General features: G+C 45.0%; 2 protein-coding genes and 1 pseudogene across 5 annotated transcripts; 2 read left to right on the top strand and 1 right to left on the bottom strand.

The window, feature by feature from the left end:
• Positions 1 to 1,629: 1,629 nt before the first annotated feature.
• On the bottom strand, positions 1,630 to 9,041 carry LOC136472001 (solanesyl-diphosphate synthase 1, mitochondrial-like). 4 transcript variants are annotated; one of them, XM_066469746.1, is made up of 13 exons: positions 8,442 to 9,041; positions 8,011 to 8,206; positions 6,927 to 7,019; positions 6,582 to 6,662; positions 6,359 to 6,430; positions 6,069 to 6,185; positions 5,899 to 5,985; positions 3,794 to 3,865; positions 3,453 to 3,538; positions 2,812 to 2,944; positions 2,446 to 2,535; positions 2,225 to 2,362; positions 1,630 to 2,137 (listed from the first exon to the last, which is right to left on the bottom strand). In XM_066469746.1, the coding sequence occupies exons 2-13, from the start codon at positions 8,086 to 8,088 to the stop codon at positions 1,958 to 1,960; spliced, it is 1,227 nt and encodes a 408-aa protein (XP_066325843.1). In that variant the 5' UTR covers positions 8,089 to 8,206; positions 8,442 to 9,041; the 3' UTR covers positions 1,630 to 1,957. The 4 variants fall into 4 exon arrangements, with proteins under 4 accessions (XP_066325843.1, XP_066325842.1, XP_066325844.1 ...); XM_066469745.1 differs by having other exon boundaries at positions 2,261 to 2,362; positions 8,442 to 8,973; XM_066469747.1 differs by lacking the exon at positions 8,442 to 9,041 and having other exon boundaries at positions 8,011 to 8,248.
• A 1,674-nt stretch (positions 9,042 to 10,715) lies between these two features.
• Positions 10,716 to 11,720, top strand: LOC136469054 (uncharacterized; annotated as a pseudogene).
• A 1,331-nt stretch (positions 11,721 to 13,051) lies between these two features.
• LOC136472000 (nucleolin 1-like) lies at positions 13,052 to 17,349 on the top strand. Its single transcript, XM_066469744.1, has 17 exons — positions 13,052 to 13,389; positions 13,624 to 13,716; positions 13,829 to 13,957; positions 14,138 to 14,260; positions 14,489 to 14,584; positions 14,724 to 14,813; positions 14,897 to 15,007; positions 15,105 to 15,206; positions 15,279 to 15,374; positions 15,497 to 15,541; positions 15,622 to 15,716; positions 15,790 to 15,907; positions 16,067 to 16,158; positions 16,255 to 16,342; positions 16,412 to 16,503; positions 16,609 to 16,943; positions 17,094 to 17,349. The coding sequence occupies exons 1-17, from the start codon at positions 13,141 to 13,143 to the stop codon at positions 17,120 to 17,122; spliced, it is 1,983 nt and encodes a 660-aa protein (XP_066325841.1). The 5' UTR covers positions 13,052 to 13,140; the 3' UTR covers positions 17,123 to 17,349.
• Positions 17,350 to 18,464: the final 1,115 nt, after the last annotated feature.

The following is an 18,464-nucleotide window of genomic DNA, read 5'->3' as shown; positions in this document are numbered from 1 at the left end:
ACACTCACTCACTATAGCTAGAGGTAGAAGAAGATATTGAGAACAGCTCACACACACAGCACAAGCCCAGCGCTGGCCGAAAGCTCTGCTTCTGGATGTGGCAAACTGAATTAATTTGATGCATTGCCTTGGCATAGTATATATACAGGTGCTAGTACCTCTACCAGGTACATAGTTATTGGTGAGTACATAAACTACCTACTCCTAAGGTATAAGGTTGGTGAGTACACCAACTACCTACTTCTAAGGTACAAGGCTTAACTCAGCCATCTCTACACTACATGGCTGAAATAAGCCATTCCTACTATGGCCTACTGCCTTACTACTACAGCAGCAGGGAGTGGTCAGCCGAGCCGACCAGTCCAATCTCCTGATCTTCAGTCAAGAGAAATGTGGAGCAGCAGATTATGTCTTACGAGAGCTTGCTGACCAACTTAAGAAATTTTTTTACAAAGCAATAGAAGCACTATTCCATGATCGAAGAAAATTCCAATTAAAATGGTGCAATATGCTGGTAATTTTTTTTAAAACTTTTATCGCATTGAGCCAGCAAAGAGCTTGCTCACCAACTTAAGAAAAAAAAATTACTAAGCAATAGAAGGACTACTCCGTGATGGAATAAAATTCCAATTAAAATAATCCCTATAGAAGGAAGGTTCAGTTGAATGGCAAATTTATCTCCATAATACAAAAGGGGTAATATTCAATAAAAATTGCAATTCACATAATGACAAAGGAGCTTTTCACAGAAAGAATTTCAAGCTTTAAACTCCTTTTCCTGCTATCTTCATAGGATAGATATGATAAGTTCGGCGGCAAGAAGAAGCCGCCACTGCTGCTGCCTTCTGCTGCGCGGACAGTGCTTTGCTGTATTTCAGTGAGCAAACCCTGATCACAAAAAACAGCTTCAAGTAGAACCTTTTTGGTAACTTCCAAGCTTCTATAGGATCTGAGGTTTCTTTCAGCAACTCCAAATTTTAGTTAGGTTTCTTTTGATATATCTGATTATTTTTATGGGGTGACAATCTTTATTTTGATCCATATTTTAGAAAGATATTTGAAGTGTGATATGAGGATGTGAGAAGTAGTAGGAGGGGAATAGGAAGATGCTGCCAGTACACAAGACAGACGCTCTGTACTGTCAAGTGTCAACATACTCCAATCACAAGCTCTACAAGTTGTTTGATGTGGGACATGGAGATATTAGCTCATAATTGACAAATGTTTATGTACTTCATGCCTTAGGAGTTTGTAATGTAGTCAATTGTATAGCAGGTTGGTAGTTGATTCTGAATCAGGGTATTGTCCTATTGATTTACAATATTCTCGGTTGTATAGATGAACGTGGGCTAATTTGGCACTGGCAACTGAGTAATGGAATTTTTTCACTTCAAAAAAGTCATAATTTTAATGGCAGCTATGTATTCATCCTCTATGAATGAGTTTTCTTTTGATATCCACGTGCGACACACACGTGCATGTTCACTAGTAATATTAAAAGGCCTAAAAAAAACGTGTGTGAATCCAAATCACAGAAAACAGTAATGGACATCCAAAGGGGAAAAAATGGTAAGTGCAATATTCCCTAACAAAAAAATATAAATAAAATAAAAGGGTGGTGCCATTTAGCTTTGGCTCAACCTGTCGCCATTCAATGTGCAGCATGTAGGTGGTGGTGTTGGTGCATATATTCATTTTAATAAAAGATAAAATGACTGTCCACTCCTTGTTGTCCTTGACAATACAAGAACCAAGATGCACAGTTTCATTGAGGTCGTACAATTCTGCTGCTTTGAAAATGGAGGGAAAAGAGAGGTAGCACTCTCGTCCCCAACCTCCCAAAATCCATCTGTCACCATAACAAATTGTTCGTCAACAAAAGCATGCATGATGCCATTGCTATGGATTCTACAGCCTGCTCGCATGTTTAGCCAGTTCTACATTTTCCGCCACCAGTTCACTTTGTTCTCCTCAAGAACTTTTGAGTAAGATCTTTGAGCGCTTGCCTCGAGCTAAGCACAACTGGGTCTTCGCTCGGAGGAAGATCATCAATGGCTACCGCAGCCAGTTTTGCGTGTTCAGCAGCCAGTAACCTCGTCCTCTCGATTCCTTGACTTTTCTGAAGGTATTTGAGGACCTATAAGTGTATAAAATGAGCACGTCTGAGACCACACTAGCCAAGATATGAACATTTCAAAACCCAAATTGTTGGCGCAATTTTTACCAGAAAGAAGGAAAAAGGTACACTTTCAATACAAACCACATCAACATTTGATGAAGGGTCATCAAATCCCTGTTCGACAATCTCGCGGAGTTGGGGGAACTCTTCCATCGCAAACAGTATGGGAGCCGTCACAATTCCCTGTCCATACATAATTACTTGCATGTTAATATATAAAAAAGTAAAATAGTATCTAGAGATACTGGAGCAATTAATTGTATTACTTGATTGATATCAGAAAAGGAAGCTTTGCCTAGTGAAGCTGATGTGCCTGTGAAATCGAGGATATCATCGATCAACTGATATGCTATACCCTGGCAGAGATTTATAGAGCGTGGGTCATCCTAGCGGTTCATGGTACGCAAGAAAGGCAACATATTCTAAAGGACAGTACCCAGTGCAGAGAGCTCCCGCTCTAGTGCGGGGTCTGGGGAAGGGTGTCAGTGGCAAGCCTTACCCTCGCCTGTGCAATGCGAGGAGACCGCGACTCAAACCCGGGACCTTCCGGTCACAGGCGGTAAGACTCTACAGCTTGCACCAGGCCCGCCCTTAAAGGCAACAGATTCTAGGTAAGGAAAAATACAACATACCAAGTGTCTGCCATACTGATAAGCAAGAGCTTGTACTTCTGTTGTTTGCCCAGAAAGAACTGCAACAGCTTTGCAGCTGTTTGAAATCAACGCAGCTGTCTTGTAGTATGTTTTCTGCAAATAATAATCCATGCTGTACAAGCATTCATGAACAGGTGTCAAATTAAGTAATAAAAGATTAGAAGTGTTGGGTTGTCATATAGTTGATTATTATAGTTTGGTGAATCCATCGACCATTCTTACTTTCCCTTTTCCAATTCCTTCAATCTAGAACTAGGTTAAATTTTAGTTGATGCTCGGGCCTCAAGCACTACTGATCTATTATGGCGATGGGTACAATTATTAGTGAAGATCCTTTGTCTTAATGAAAAAGTAACATCAGTACATATCCAATACAGACAGGTAAACAGCTACTTACACACAGATCAGAAACAAAAAAAAATGAAGAGCTTATAATTGATTGTCCGTAGCAACACATTCTAGTATTCTACAGAACTAATATGATACGGTGACACCATCACACCCGCACCCCACATTACACCTCAACCTTATCAAAGTTGATGAGCACTGTGTTTCATTAGTAAAAACTGCACTCGAGAATAGCTTGATACTAGGAAGTGAGAAATGAATTGGATATCTACCTGCAGCGTTGCGCTGGGGTTATTGTCAATTGCATAAGCTCACCAGTTACAAGATTATTTACAGCAGTTGCTAGTAATGATACAACCTGCAGTGGGCAAAAGTAGGTGTCTAGATGTTATGAACCTGTGAAGATACAGAGTGGAAAGTAACTGACAAAATCTGACGTTGTAGAGATGGATAAAGATGCAAAGTGTCATGGCACATCACATGCTAATAAAAACTGGTTATGTTTTCTCTGTGCGGCAATTCATGAGAATCCCCACTCATTTATTAGCAACATTGTCAATAAATTTGAACTAGAATAGTTTTTTGGCATAAAAATAAAGAATAAACATCACACCTCAGTATTGTCAAGAGCCACAGCAGCAGAAAATGCCCTGAAAAGTAGAAAATCACCAGCCAAAACTGCAAGCTGCAAAAAAGTATCAGCTTTACTATTTTTTTAGTGGTAGTGGCAGATATGACAAAAATATAGAGTTGATTTACATTTGCAAAGTTTACAGCATGGCTTGGAGACAATCTTTACTTATGAGATGAGGATGTGCTGAAAAACAAATCTCTTAATATGATTCATGCACCAAACCAGGGCATTTCATTGGGCCACGTCGCCTACTTCTCACTCAACCGTCAGATCTCAAACGAACATCACCAAACGCTTCATCATGGCTTGTACAGGAGTCCGGTACATTCGTGAAGTCTCTAGAAAGTCCCGGCCAGAAGAGAAAGCTTTCAGTCGCCAGACGGGCGCAGCCAGCTGGCGTCCGTGGTCGCGCGGGCACGAGCCGCCTCCGGTCTAACCAAGGCGCAGCGCGGGTGCGCGCGTGCCCGGGGCAGGCTTTAACACCGCCGCGTCGCCGCCGGCCGCTCTTCCCTTGGCCGGAATTGGCAGTGCCGAGCGTGTGCTCTGCTCTGCTCTCATTCCTTTCATGGGAACTAAGGAGGAGGAAACCTCGTAGGAGCGCGGGGCTACGGCACGATGAAGCACGGGCCGCGCATGGCCGGTGGCGCAGGTCCACGAGGCTTCGAACAGGCAGGGTAGCCACGAGGACGGGCGGCGGCGCGGGGAGCTGCGGCACGGCGGCGCAACCCTCCGTCGTGTGCCCGCAGACCACCTGGCCCTTCAATCATGGCCAACGGAGACTGATTGGGTTGTACCCAAAATCTGGCCGCCGCCACAATGTGCTTCGCCACCGGTGGCTCCGACATCCTCCGGGTCCCTGACCCGGCCAGGCGCGTGTGAGCTCCTGTGTCGCCTATCCACCCCCACCACCCCCCCCCCCCCCCCCCCCCCCCCCCCCGCACGTGCGCTCAGCACGCCGCCTGGCGCCAGGCCGAGCACGGCTGAGCCACGGCCGCCGCGTGCTCTACTCTGTTGCTAGCTTGATGATGATGTCAACATGACATCATGACTTGTCATATACTCCCTTTTCCCTTTGGAATTGGAAATAAAACCCTATGAGTCACGGCGTCACCCATGTGAACTTGCTCGAAGCCACCGCCTCCCCCACAGGCCACAGCACGGACATCCAGCCAGGCAATGACCCACAGACCATGCAGCCTGTTCGGCTGGGGCTGAAACGATAGTATACGATCGTGGATTATTACTGCTGGCTGGTTTGGTGTGAAGAGAAAAATATTGTTCTGGCTGGAAATTTACGATCGTTTACGACCAAGCGAACAGGGCGCATGCAGTGATGGTGTCTTTACTGCTACCTTGATTGACCACAGGAGATGGAAATGGAGATGAGTAGATGACCTGCTGCTGCTGTAGAGCTGCTGAGCCTGAGCGTTGGTGAGGGAAGAAGGTAGAGAAAGATGACGAAAGGAGTTTCCTGCTGCTACTATCCTTGCGCTGGATAGAAGAGGACTACCTGTTGCTGATGCTTGCTGGATGGATAAGAGACAGAGGAACTACTGCTCGGCACAGCAGTTCTCTCAACAGCAACATGATGCTGGGGATAATTTGATCCAATAATTTTGATTACTGAGAATTTTACTTATAAAGTATGGAATAAACATGTATCATCTGCAACAAATAAATACATATCCTACTACACTTGGTAAAACGATACCTACAGAAAAAAAAAAAGAAGGTCCATCAACGCTGCAAGCAGCCTGCCCACACTGGCTATTCGCGGCAAGGCCGCGAGCATTTCTAGTATAACCATTATTTACTTTAACAGGCATGAAACTGGAATACTGGGATTCGCATTAAATAAGAGATTGTTGACATTTTGTTTTTTGAGTAACTATAAAAAGATAAAATAAAGTACCTTAGATGGGGCTACTGAAAAGCAACTGATTGATTTGTACATGTTAAATAAAACATCTACCTTCAAAATGGTAATCCTTCATATTTTCACTTTTTACAGAACAATTATCAAACTACTCTGTATTTGCCTGTTTTAAATACACAAGTTAGCTATACAGAAATTATCATACTACCTTCTTTCCCACTGTGAAGTTCAATGAGTCCATGCCACGCCTAGTATCAGCATTATCCAAAACATCGTCATGGATAAGGCTTGATATCTAAGATGCAAGACAGAAGACGAATCATTGTAATAAATAATTCTGAATAGAGTGTCAAATGGCAAGGAGGTTCAGATGTGTACATGAATCATTTCAGTTATCTCAGCAACACGCACATGCCTTGCACGAGGCTTATTCTCTAAGCCAACAATTGGGTCACTCATGTCTGTGCTTATAGCTGAAGCCATCAATAGCAGAACCTGAAACATCAATGATCAAGAACTTACTGCCCTCAAAAAAAAAAATGATCAAGAACTTACAATGACAAAAAGAAATAAGTAATTATATAATTCGCTTGAACTAGAAAATAGTATGCCATGTCATAGTATAATGGCAAAATATTCGATAATAACACTCCAAAGTCTGGTCTTACAGTAGGGCACGTTCGTTTCCCTTCAGCTCCAGCTCTAAAGAAGTATCCAGCTGCTGATGTCAATTCGGGTATCTGTAGTCACAGTGGATCTATTAAGTTCCATGAGTATAGTAGTTCACACAAAAGCTTAAAAATTTGAGAAAAGGATAGCATTGTACTTATACAGTATTTCAAGATTATAGTATCATAGGTTTTAGGAGAAGACTACAATTGGATTATGCACCTCAGCAACCACCATTGAGCGTAATCGATCTGTGACTTCAGACACTTCATCTTTAATCAGCGCAAAGGGGTCTGGCAGCTCCTACTACACAGAAAAAAAAAGAATGATACATTAATAAATCAGAATTATGATGAATATTAACTAATTGCCTTTTGTGGTTTCCAAACTTTACATGATTGAAACAAGCGCGACATCAATATATAGGCATAAGCATAATACATATCAAGTTGTTTCTTAATAATTAATACGAGCTCAATACGAACAATATCTATAATTCAAGCTCAAGAAGAATAAAAACAGTCAACATGGCACTGTGACACAGTGACGAGAAGAGTCCATCTCTACCTTTGCTTTTGAGCCTCCTTCACTGAAAGTATTGTCACTTGCGCTGTGAAAATAACGTGAACTCCAAATAACTCTGTCCCAATAGCACATATTCTGTGAAGCAAGAAGCCAAGAAGATAATGTCGAAGCATCATATATAGTGAATCTGTGATGAGGGAAACTCATATTTGCATGCATACATGTGGTTTAATTTGACTGAGCAATTCAAGGGCATTGTTTCTACAGTATGGCTGTGCAGTGTGTGAGAATGGATTTCCTCTTTTGTAATCTATATCAAAGAAATGAAAAATATTTGAAAGGCCTATGTCTGCCGATATTATTTCAAACAGCTTACCCCTGGCAGCTAAACTGCTTAATTATCGCTGGGGGGGCGGGGGGGGGGGGGGGGGGATGCACTGCTTTGGTGCAGAAGCAGAAGGAATGTAGGCTGCACAAAGGATACTGAAAAGTGCTAACTTGGAAGAATAATCCAACAGCTAAACCGCTTACCCTGACAAATCAGTGATAGCATCAAATTAACTAAACGATAATTCATATCTAAAATGCTTCTTCCAAGAAATGCAATCATCAACTACTTTACAAGTATGGCTCGGTGAAGTAACAGCGTTTTTCCAAAAGCAGCTTCTGTTAGTGAAGCCGATAAAATCACCAATGTACAGTGCCAGTTCTAAACTATGGAACAGCACTTGTCAGGCCCCCATTCGGCAGTTGGCACAAGTATCACTGCAATGACTCTACATCCCTTTGCAATTGAGTAGTCAGCTCAGGGTCTGCTCTACTGGATTAAAACTTTAAGCTGTGGTGTACATTTCAGGACCTGATACAACTCTGCACGGTGGAGATGCAAAATGGCATCGCGGTTAGCCGGTTATGTAGACTTGGTTGTAGATAAAGATTAGGCATTTCAGTAAACATATCCCTCGAAACCGCAGATCCAGATTTGCTCTCCCTTTCTGTTATTGGACAGCAGCGTATCGACGTGACACAGAAAAACCTTTGCCCAGATAGCAGAGACTGAAAAAAGGAAGAGTATGCACAAATGGTGGTTTCAGATGCGGCGACTATAAAGGTCCCAAACTCTCACCTTTGGCGACTGAGCAACGGAAGAAGCGGCAGAGGCTGAGCGCCGGAGCCCAGCGAGGAGGATGCGCCCTGGGAGCATCACGGCCAGCAGCAATCGCCGCTCACCGGGTGAGCCGCCTGAACACCGTTGCCACCGAGATGTGTTGCGCAGCCGCAGGCGCCCCAGCGTCAACCTCACTCTTTTTCTACTCTGGTCTCTGGTGGTCTCTCATGAGTCATGACGCCGTTAATTTTAACAAGAACTGATTAGGATTTAGGATTATATATATTTTTCTTTTATTTATATAAACAAGTGTGGAGTAGGAGTATTAAAGTACGGACAATAGTACAGCCTGACTTTATAGAAAAACACTAATTTTTTTACTTATTCGATCTCTAGATTACTCAAGATTTTTTAGAAAAATATATAACCTAAGGGCAGCTCTAGTGTACCTGAGAGCCGAACCATCATGGCGTGCGCCGCACGGAGGTTGCCCAGGGTGAGGAGCTCGCAGACGGCGCTCAGCGCCTCCCCGTGGCGGAGCGCGCAGGTGTACAAGGTGGTGGTGCTGCTGCTGGCGCCGCTCTGGCCGGGTCGAGCTTGTCCTCCCCGTTGCGGAGCGCGCAGGTGTACAAGGTGGAGGAGCTCCGGTTGGCGCGCAGCGGCGGCGGCGCCGGGTCGAGCTCGTCCTCCCGGAGCCACGCTGGCGAGCACGGCGCGCCGGTGCGGCCGAGCTCGCTCGACTCGGCCCCGCTCGCCTCTGCTCACCGGCGACGGAGGACGCCGAGGAGGCTCTCCGCTGCAGACTCCATTTCTGCGAGATCCTCGCCGCGCAAGAAGCGCAGCACCGCGTCTGCCTGCACGCGCGGGTCGCCGGCCGCGGTCTCCTTCCGAGTCTCGAATCCCGAGCGCCTGCCGCCAAACTTCTGACGAGTGTCAGTGACCTCGGGGCGAGGAGAGCAGAGGCGCGAGAGAGCGGCGAGGTGGTCCAAGTCCGGCTGCTTTAGTCGTGTCGCCGTCTTGAAGCAAGGAGCGGACGGACGGACGGGTAGACGGTGAGGAGAAGCTGTACGGGGGCTTAGCCAAGCCTGGCTCCAAAGAACGGCCACTACTGCGTTTTTCTCGAGCCAGGCCTTGTGACTTGCTGAAGTCTGGATTCGGTCTCTAAACAAGCAACCAAACAATCTTAAGGGCTTAAGGCCTTGTTTAGATGCCACTAAAATTCTTTTCACTCTCTCTCCATCACATCAATTCTTAGCCGCTTGCATGGAGTATTAAATGTAGGTAAAAAAAATAACTAATTACACAGTTTAGTTGGAAATCACGAGATGAATCTTTTGAGCCTAGTTGGTCCACGATTGGACAATATTTGTCAAATAAGACGAAAATGGTACTATTCATCGGGTTGAAATTTTTTCAGCATCTAAACGAGGCCTAAGATGGCTTTTTGAGCCTAGCTGAGAGTTAGCCACCTAACCAAACAGGCCCTCTGTGAAGTTGGAACATTATGATGTATTACTGTTTGTGCAAAGCAAAATTAATTTTCAAACTGCATGTGTCCTAAGAGGTATAAAATCATATTGTAAGAGGATTTTGTCATAAAATGTTTGTTTGAAATGATAGCGGGGAAAAGGATTGTTTGAAATGGTAATGGTGAAGGTGAAAAACAAAAATTATTTCTATCAGCCTGTTCGCTGGTTGGTTTCTGGGTTGATAAGTTCGGATGGTACTGGTTTGTTGTGAGAGTAAAACACTGTATCATGGTTGATAAGTCCTGGCTGAAACTAACAAGCGAACAGGTTGTATCATGACATAAAATTCAAACATCCATACAAACCGCTATGCTAAAAATGCTACCTCAATCAAATGCCAATATGCTATGGAGGACCAATACGCATCCAACTAGGATTCATCGGTTCTGTGACGGTCTTTGGCCGTCATTTCTACGTTAACATCTTACTTAAGTCTCATTATATAAAATAAGTATCATTAGATTCGTTATAGAATATATTTTATAAAAAAATATTTGAGCATAAATACTAATATTATTTACTATAAAGTTGGTTAAACTTGAGTTAGGTTAACCTAGTACTAATCCTATAGTCGTATTTTTTTTTTTTGACGGAGGGAGTGACTAGGCATATGCGTAAATGAAAAAAAAAAACCAATGCATCAGCCTCGATGGCAAAATTGCTAGCGTTCTTGCAACTGAAACACCGAACCAGGGTTTGGACCAGCACAGGGGCTTGTTTTCACGTCAATTTAGTTCTGATAGGACCCGGATCTTGCCGTTAACAAACTAGTACGACGTGTTTGTTACAGATCGGATTACAACGTCGTCTATCTCTAATCCGTTCAAGTTATCAAAATGCTACTATAAGTAGTCTTTGATTTGGCCAGATTGTTTTGTTAGTTTGTTACACCAATGTCGTGTTGGCCTCTAGTCGCCAACACCATGGCCGCCGCCGCCATGTTCTCCCAGCTGTCCGACAGGTTCGCCAAGTTCGTCTGCGGAGTTTCGTCGTCTCCGACGACGCCGCCAGACGATGACGACGACCGCCGCAGCCACAGGGCTGAGCTGCGTTCTTTTCTCCTGCTCTCCCCGTCGTCCCCCGAAAGACGGCCTCGGCTGTCGTCCCCCTCATCGCCGTCCGTCTCCGTCCGGACGGAGGCGCCGGTGGACGATGACGCCGCCGCCACCGATGTCACGGAGGCGAGCACGGACCATGGCGACGCTCCCGTGCCTCGCGTTCGCGTCGGAGCACGGGTACAGGGTCTTCTCCCTCGCCCACATGCGCATGCTCGACGTGCGGCCAATGCCTCCGGTGCCCGGGCGCCGGCTCGTGCTGTCCCCGTACGGCGGGACGGTTCTGGCCACAGGACGTGTGCTACAGGCACCCGTGCCACCTCGCCGACCCCTTCACCGGCTCGCGCGCGCCGCTGCCGGACCTACCCATCCCGTTCTCGGAGAAGGAGCCGGTGGACTACTGCCACCGCGACGACGAGCCGCGCCCCCCGCGCTGCGCGCGCGTCACCGACGACGGGCTCGCGTGGGACTGGTCCCCGCGCGGCGTCATGGTGGCCCGCGGCGACACGGCCTTCTTCTGCGAGCACGGAGGCGAGTGGTGGACGCCGGTGCACCAGTCCGCGGCACGGCTCACACATGACCGTGAACTACCGCGGCGGGCTCTTCTTCGTCCTCGAGCGGCGCACGCTGGAAACCACGGTCATCGACGCCGGCACGCTGCGAGCCCGCGCGAGGATCCCCGCGCCGCTGGGCTTGGACTTGGACGACGTCGACGGCGCCTACCTGGCGCCCTCGGCCGACGACGCGATCCTCCTGGTGCGCCGCGCCGGAGACAGCCGCGGCGTGCTCTTCACCGAGGCGTACCGCGCGCGGCACAGGGGCAGCCGGAGGCCCCCGAAGTGGAGGCCGGTGCACGACATCGGTGACCGCACGGTGTTCGTCGACGGCGCGCACGGGTTCACAGTCACCGACGACCCGGCGGGTGCCAGGGCGAACCGCGTGTACGTGATCCTCGCCCACGGGGCTGACGCACCCGTGCGGGCGCCTGGCCGTCGCGTACGACGTCGGCTTCTCCGACCTTGTGAGGCCGGAGCGCATGGGGCGGATGAAGCTAAACGCCGGCGAGGTTGAGCGGATGTGGGGCCACCCGCACTGGATCATACCTAGGGATGGATGGGATCGTCGTCAAGGATCCATTAACTAATAGTACTGTTTATCATAGGTAGTTACATTAGTTTACATACTCAGGCACTATTTGTACGTAAACTATTTTTTTAAGCATTAGAGAAATATTATGGTTTTACAAAAAATACTTTGGTTCAAAAGTTATTAGATGTTTATTAAACACAACAGATATTGAAGTCTCTAGAACCATGATTTTGTTAAAATTGTAGCTCTTTTTGGAGTTCCAGAGATTTCATTATGACCTCTTCTTTATAGACACAATTTTGTGTCTTTTTAGCGTATAAAACCATAGCTTTGTCATACTATAATAGGCTTATATAGCTTTAATAGCCTTGCTTAGCTTGTGTAGCTTGTTTTGCTCTCTAGTTTAGCTTGTGTAGCTTTGTTAGTTGAGTAGTGCTAGTGTGCTTAGGCTTTGTGCGCTTTGCTCACTAATATGTGTAGGAATTCCCCGTTTGCTTGAGTATTAGTTGCATAGGTCTATGTGATCTAGAATTATGCAGGTGAGCTCTACCTAGCCTGACACCTTAGTTTCTTAATTATGATTTTGTGTAAGCTACTTGTGAACATAGATAGATAAATGTAGTATTGGCTAGATCGAGTAGTTTTAATTTCACATTTGTTTCAGTTAGTCGACGCATTTATTTTTATAAAAGACTATTCACCTCCTCTAGTCTACCATCTTGACCTATCAGTTGGCTACACCTCTAATTGTGCCAAGCCCCCCGGGGGCGAGCCCCTATGGTCGGCCGCACCCTAGCTGTCCGAGAGCCCATCAAGACCCGATTGTGTCGCCCATCCCCTGCCGTGCCTCCCAAGCCATGTCGCTCTTGAGCCGTGAGCTCACGAGAGAGGAGATAAGAGAGAGGGAGCTCAGGGGAGAGGAGGAAGGAACATGGGGGGCGCATGTGAGCATGCCACAAACAAACACATACGGCCACGAGGCTAGACCTGTTTAGATTGGAACTAAATGGGTGATTGTGAGTTTAGGCACCGGGATGACACAACAAAATAAGTTTGAGGACCTAAACGATTGATTTGTAATTTTAGAGATCGGAAAATAAGTGTGAAGACCTAAATGAATGATTTGCTAATTTTTAGACTAGAATAATATACCCAAACAAGTTTGAGTACCGTCAGTCCACTTTACTCTTTCTTTTTTTTAGCAAAATGTCAATATTGGAGCGGGAGAAATGTTTTTTTTGTTTGAAACTAACATTTTTTGTTTGGGCTCTACTCTCGCCACCAAGACCGTGACCCCGCGTAGTGCGTACAGACAAATAAGGCTCATATAAAAGCCCACCAAGGCCCATGGAACCCGACCATCCCGGCCTATAAACAACCTCCGTCGCCTCATCCTCGAATCCCCTCCTCCCCTAAAACCCTAGCAGCCACTAGGGTTTCTCCGCTCCCACCCCGCCTCCTCTCCCTCTCCTCCGATGGGCAAGTCAAGCAAGAAGGCGGCCGCCGTGGCCGCGGCGCCCGTGGCGGTGCCCAAGGGGAAGAAGCGGGATGCGGAGGACGAGATCGAGAAGGCGGTGAGCGCGAAGAAGCAGAAGGCGGCGCCACCGGCGAAGGCCGTGGTGCCGTCCAAGAAGGACGCCAAGAAGGCAAAGAAGCAGCCGCCCCCCAAGAAGGTTGAGAGCAGCAGCAGTGGCTCCGAAGAGGACTCCGAGTCCGAAGAGGAGGTATGCGGTGATGCTTGTTCTTGTTTCTCTCGTACGTATGGCGGGTACGGGATTTTTTATTTTTAGAATTTTTAATGATTTGATTGAGGTGGGGAGGGTAGACAGAAATAGCTGCTGCAGTAGATGATCTAGTCCCTTGCAGAATCTGAGTCTGAGTATGGCTTGTAAAGGTGATAGTTTTTTTATCAATTGAAGTTTCTTCTTCTGTAACATAGTTAACTTCTGTTTCCACAGGTTAAGGTACCAAAGAAGGCGCCTGCTGCTAAGATCGCTAAACAAGAGTCCAGTGATGATGACAGCAGCGACGCGACCTCTGAATCTGATGAGGTATGGCATTGATTGCAGGTTTCGGAGCTGAAAGAATCAGCAGCCAGCAGATTGAGTCATTGAATGTGGTTTTTCAGAGGATGTTTAGATGCTAATTCATCTTTTCATTAAGGAACCTGCAAAGAAGCCTGCTGCTAAGCCTGCTGTTGCGAAAAATGGTTCGAAGACAGGCAAGAAAGAGAGCAGCAGTGATGAGGGCAGTTCTGAAGATGAGTCGGATGACGACGATGACGACGATGATGTGAGTTGAAGCTTCCTGTTTGTCTTATGTCTTGTGCACAGTTAATTCCATTTTACCACCATGGCAGCACAGATTAATGTTTAGTTGTTACTAATCTAGGATAAATTGCCAGCAAACGAATTGATTATTTGAATGTACATTTCAGATGTTGAGCTACCAACTCATGTTCTTTTGATTCAGGAACCTGCAAAGAAGGCTGCTGCTAAACCCTTGGGTGCCGTTGCCAAAAATGGTTTGAAGAAAGGCAAGCAAGAAAGCAGCAGCGATGAGGACAGTTCTGACGATGAGTCAGATGATGATGTTGTGAGTGGAACATTCATGCTTGGCTTTAATTCCATTTTACCTTAAGATTAATGATTGCATTTTCATTAGGTTTTCTGATGCAATGCCATCTCTAACCTAACATGTAGATATGTATTTACTGATTTGTCATCATATTATTGCCGACTTGTATTATGTTGTGTGCCCTGAGATGCTTATTTAGCTTAGCCAGCTGATGGTATCGTTTCTCTTCTGTGTGCATTTTTTCAGAAACCTGCTGCCCCTCTAAAGAAACCATCTGTGATTGATGCACAAAAGAAAAAGGAGGATCCTTCTGAGAGTGACTCTGATGATGACTCAGATGAGGTGTGTGCATTGGGTTTGTTTATTTATTCACATGTATTTCGGTTAACCGTTGTATATCCTGTTCTTGTCCTTCACCATAGTTTGTGCCAATAATTTCCATGGTTATGCATTATTTGAGTTGTAACATGATTATTTTCAGGAAGTGCCTCCTAAGTCTAAGGCTTCTGTAGTGGCTACCAAAAAGGAAGATTCCAGTGGAAGTGAGTCAGAGAGTGATTCTGAGGTTGAGGTATGTGTAAAACATATTTTGCTGTAAACATTTGCATGTTACGCATTATGCCATTTTGATCACCTTATTTCTAAACTCATTAGGATGCAAGTAAAACTCAGCCTGCCAAGAGAGCTGCTTCAAAAATGAAAGATGAATCAAGTGATGACTCTGACACTGATGAGGACGAGAAACCTCCCCAAAAGAAGCAGAAGGTGCTGCAAATACTCAATTTGTTTATTTTTCTTTGCATATTTTCATTATTCTTTTCCTGTTGTTCCATTGTTCACATTGTTTTTCTTCTGTTAATAGGAAGCACCTTCAGCTGCAAAGAATGGAAGCAGCAGTGAGGATGAGGATGGCAGTAGTGAGGAAAGTTCTGATGATGAGCGTACAAAAGTTGAACAAAAGAAGGTACTTCACAAATTCTTCGATGTAGGCAACATGTTGTTAATGTTAACCAGTATTAACTAGATGCTTTACCAGGCACCAAAAGCATCAGCAAGCAGTGGATCTGAGGATGAATCTTCTGAAGATGATAGTGATGAAGACAGTGAAGAGCCTGCTAATACTCCAAAGAAGGTATTTTCTCACTTGTTACTACACAAATTGAAGTATGACTCATTATTTAAATGGACACATGTTTCACTATATCTGTTTGAATTTGCATTTATGACATTTTTGTTTGAATTGAAACAACACAGGAAGCTCCTATGCATGCCTCTGAAAAGCAAACTGCTACCAAAGAAGTATGAATCTGCGACTTTGAGCTTTTGTTCTTTTAATGAAGTTACATAGATGCAACATTTATAATTTGATACTGTGGCAGCCTAAAACACCTATGGGCTCCCAAAACGAAGCAACGGAGGAGGTGAAGACACTTTTTATGGCAAACGTCCCCTGGAGAGCTGAATTTGACGATGTGTAAGTTTGGCTTCAGGGCACACATTATATTGAACCTTTTTTGCAGCAGGTGTTCTAATACTAATGTTTGCAGGAAAGAATTTTTTGCGGATGCTGGTGAGGTTGTTGATGTTCGTTTTCCCACACATGAGGATGGCAATCGTAAAGGATTTTGCTATGTTGAATTTGTTTCAGCTGAGGCTGCTGAAAAGGTAATGTTACTATATATTTCTTGTATCTTGTCATTTTGAGATTATCTTTGAAGCTAAAGCTGTTATGCAATTTTTTTTCTGCTTAAAATTATGTCTTCTGAGTGATATAGTTGCAAATATGCAATTAAACAAGATATCTAATGGATTGTTTTCTAGCAGGCATTTAAAGAGAAGCAATCAAAAGAGTTGCAGGGTCGTGAAGTAAGACTTGACTTCGCTAAGGGAAGAAATACACAAACTCCTCGCAGTGGGTAAGAGATCTTAATGTCTCTTAAGAGCATTACGGTGCACTTTCTGATGCCTTACCATTGTTATTAACTGTGTATTGGATGGGTAAACTGTAACAGCAATGATGGATCTTTCCAGAAGCCAGCTCGGGGTAGCAGCAACTCGATATTTATCCGGGGTTTCGATAAAAATCTTGCAGAGGATGAGGTAATTTCTTTTTTGTTTAGCTATTTTTATCTCAGGAAATTTCGTGCCAATGTTTGACACTGAATCCAGATCCGAAGCGCTCTCCAACAACATTTTGCTGAATGTGGTGATATAACAAGGGTCTCTATCCCGACTGATTATGAGTCTGGTGCAATCAAAGGGTGGGTTTCACTACCAAAAAAACACCAGCATCCCAGTAACTATCCATCTGTGAAATTTAGGCTTAATTACTAGTGACAAGTGTGTTGATCCTCTTAACTCTGCAGAATGGCTTACATGGACTTCAAGGATCAGGATTCAGTGTCCAAAGCCATTGAGCTCAGTGGCTCTGACATTGGTGGTGGCTATGAGCTTTATGTTGATGAAGCCAAGCCAAAAGGCGATGGCCAGCGTGGTGGTGGCAGATTTGGTGACCGTTCCGGTGGCAGATTCGGTTCTGGTGGCCGGCGTGGTGGCGGTGGCAGATTTGGTGACCGATCTGGGGGCAGGGATGGTGGCGGCAGATTCGGCGGACGACGTGGTGGTAGGGATGGTGGCCGTGGACGTGGTGGCGGCGGCCGCGGCTTTGGTAACAGGCAGAGTGCTGGCACTCCTAGTGCAGGTAGGATTCATCCTGTACTTGTAAAGATAACTGCATTTTCGTTTGAGCAACATTGGGCTGCGCTGCCATACCTATTGGCCATGACTTACAATTTTCCAACTGCTAAAGCTGCTTTGAGCTCACTGCATACACATCCTCTTATTTGCACAGGAAAGAAGACCACTTTTGGTGATGACTGAAGATGAATGAGGGGCATTCGGCGAGGACATTTCTGGTGATGACTGAAGATGAATAAGGGGGGATTCTGCGAGGATGCGGCAAGAGAAAGGATGATCTGCTGATCCAGTGAAATTTTGAGTTGTTTTGTTTTGTGTTGTGGTACCGGTACTGGAATGTTGGTATCTTTTTTGTCAGTTGAAATATTGTGACCGTTGCGTTGCCGCAGTGATAGAGATTTCCCTTATGATGGCCCGTTTCGTGTTGCCATACTTAAGTTTTCCGTTAGGAGCGGCTGACCCCAAGTTTTCCGATAGAAGCGGCTGACCCCTGGCACTTGCCGAACAGAGTAGCAGCCATCGTCTGTGTCCCCTAGAATTTGCCCAACAGACTAGCAGGTAGCAACTGTGGCAAAACTGGCAGTGGGGCAAGCTAATACCGAAACGACACAGGACAGATGACATCTCGAACTTTAGCGATCAAAACTAAATTGGTTACGTAAAACGAACAGAGATACCAAAGCGGCTCTGGTGACGATCAGATCTACCAAAAATCTCAGATACCAAAGCGTACATGCAGTTTGCTGTGCCTGCAGGCAATAGAGTACATCTGACGCTTTTAGTTACTGCTTGAATACAGAAATAACTCTCTCCTAACAATTAGTATAAATAAACTGTCACAAATAACTGTCTCAGCGTGGACGTTCCAGATTAAAAAGGTGAGATGATTCTGAGACGTCGCAGCAAAGATGTTGCAGATTAAAGGAAAGATTTGAACAAAGATGTACTCCCTTCATCCCAAAATAGCCAAAATAGTGTCGTACAGATCAAACTTTCTAAAACTTGATTAGGTTTATAAAACATAGAACATTTGTATCTTCAAAAAAGTTTACTATAAATTGTATTTTATGATTTAGTTGTTCATAAATATTAATATTCTCTCATGTATATTTTGTCAAAGTTCAAAATATTTTACTAGAAGAGTATATTTTGTCAAAGTTAAAAATATTTGACTTGTCGTGAGGTGAGAATTGACACTCTTCTGATAAGGAAGCATAAAGGAAACACTTCCAGCAGAACTACGGTATGCTATCAACTTGCACCAGGATAATGTACCATGGTCTGTTTCAGTGTTTTGGCACCAAATTAAGGCACTCCAGCACTCTCTTCCTGATTTAGTTTGTCATGTCAAATGAATATTAATAAAACGTATGTGCACAATAGATCGGCAACTGCAGTAACAGACATCTTGAAATGCCAAGGCAATAGAGGACATCTGGCGCTTCTAGTTCCTGTACAGAATGTGTTCTAACAGTTAACTTATGTCAGAAATACCCGTCTCAACCTGGATGTTCAGATTAGAAAG

This window comes from Miscanthus floridulus, chromosome 8 (genome assembly GCF_019320115.1).
Source record: "Miscanthus floridulus cultivar M001 chromosome 8, ASM1932011v1, whole genome shotgun sequence".
NCBI classification, from domain to species: Eukaryota; Viridiplantae; Streptophyta; class Magnoliopsida; order Poales; family Poaceae; genus Miscanthus; species Miscanthus floridulus.
Note: the sequence above shows the minus strand (reverse complement) of the source record. Positions and strands in the feature narration are given on the sequence as shown.

Excerpts from the sequence above, each read along its gene's own strand:
- LOC136472001 (XM_066469746.1), bottom strand. The coding sequence starts at position 8,088 with ATGCTCCCAGGGCGCATCCTCCTCGCTGGGCTCCGGCGCTCAGCCTCT. Across the intron at positions 3,866-5,898 it reads ACTTCACAGTGGGAAAGAAG|CTTGCAGTTTTGGCTGGTGA; the intron begins GTAGTATGATAA and ends ACTTTTTTGCAG. Across the intron at positions 2,363-2,445 it reads CCTTTTCTGATATCAATCAA|GGAATTGTGACGGCTCCCAT; the intron begins GTAATACAATTA and ends ATGTATGGACAG.
- LOC136472000 (XM_066469744.1), top strand. The coding sequence starts at position 13,141 with ATGGGCAAGTCAAGCAAGAAGGCGGCCGCCGTGGCCGCGGCGCCCGTG. Across the intron at positions 15,908-16,066 it reads CAGCTGAGGCTGCTGAAAAG|GCATTTAAAGAGAAGCAATC; the intron begins GTAATGTTACTA and ends GTTTTCTAGCAG. Across the intron at positions 16,343-16,411 it reads AAAATCTTGCAGAGGATGAG|ATCCGAAGCGCTCTCCAACA; the intron begins GTAATTTCTTTT and ends CACTGAATCCAG.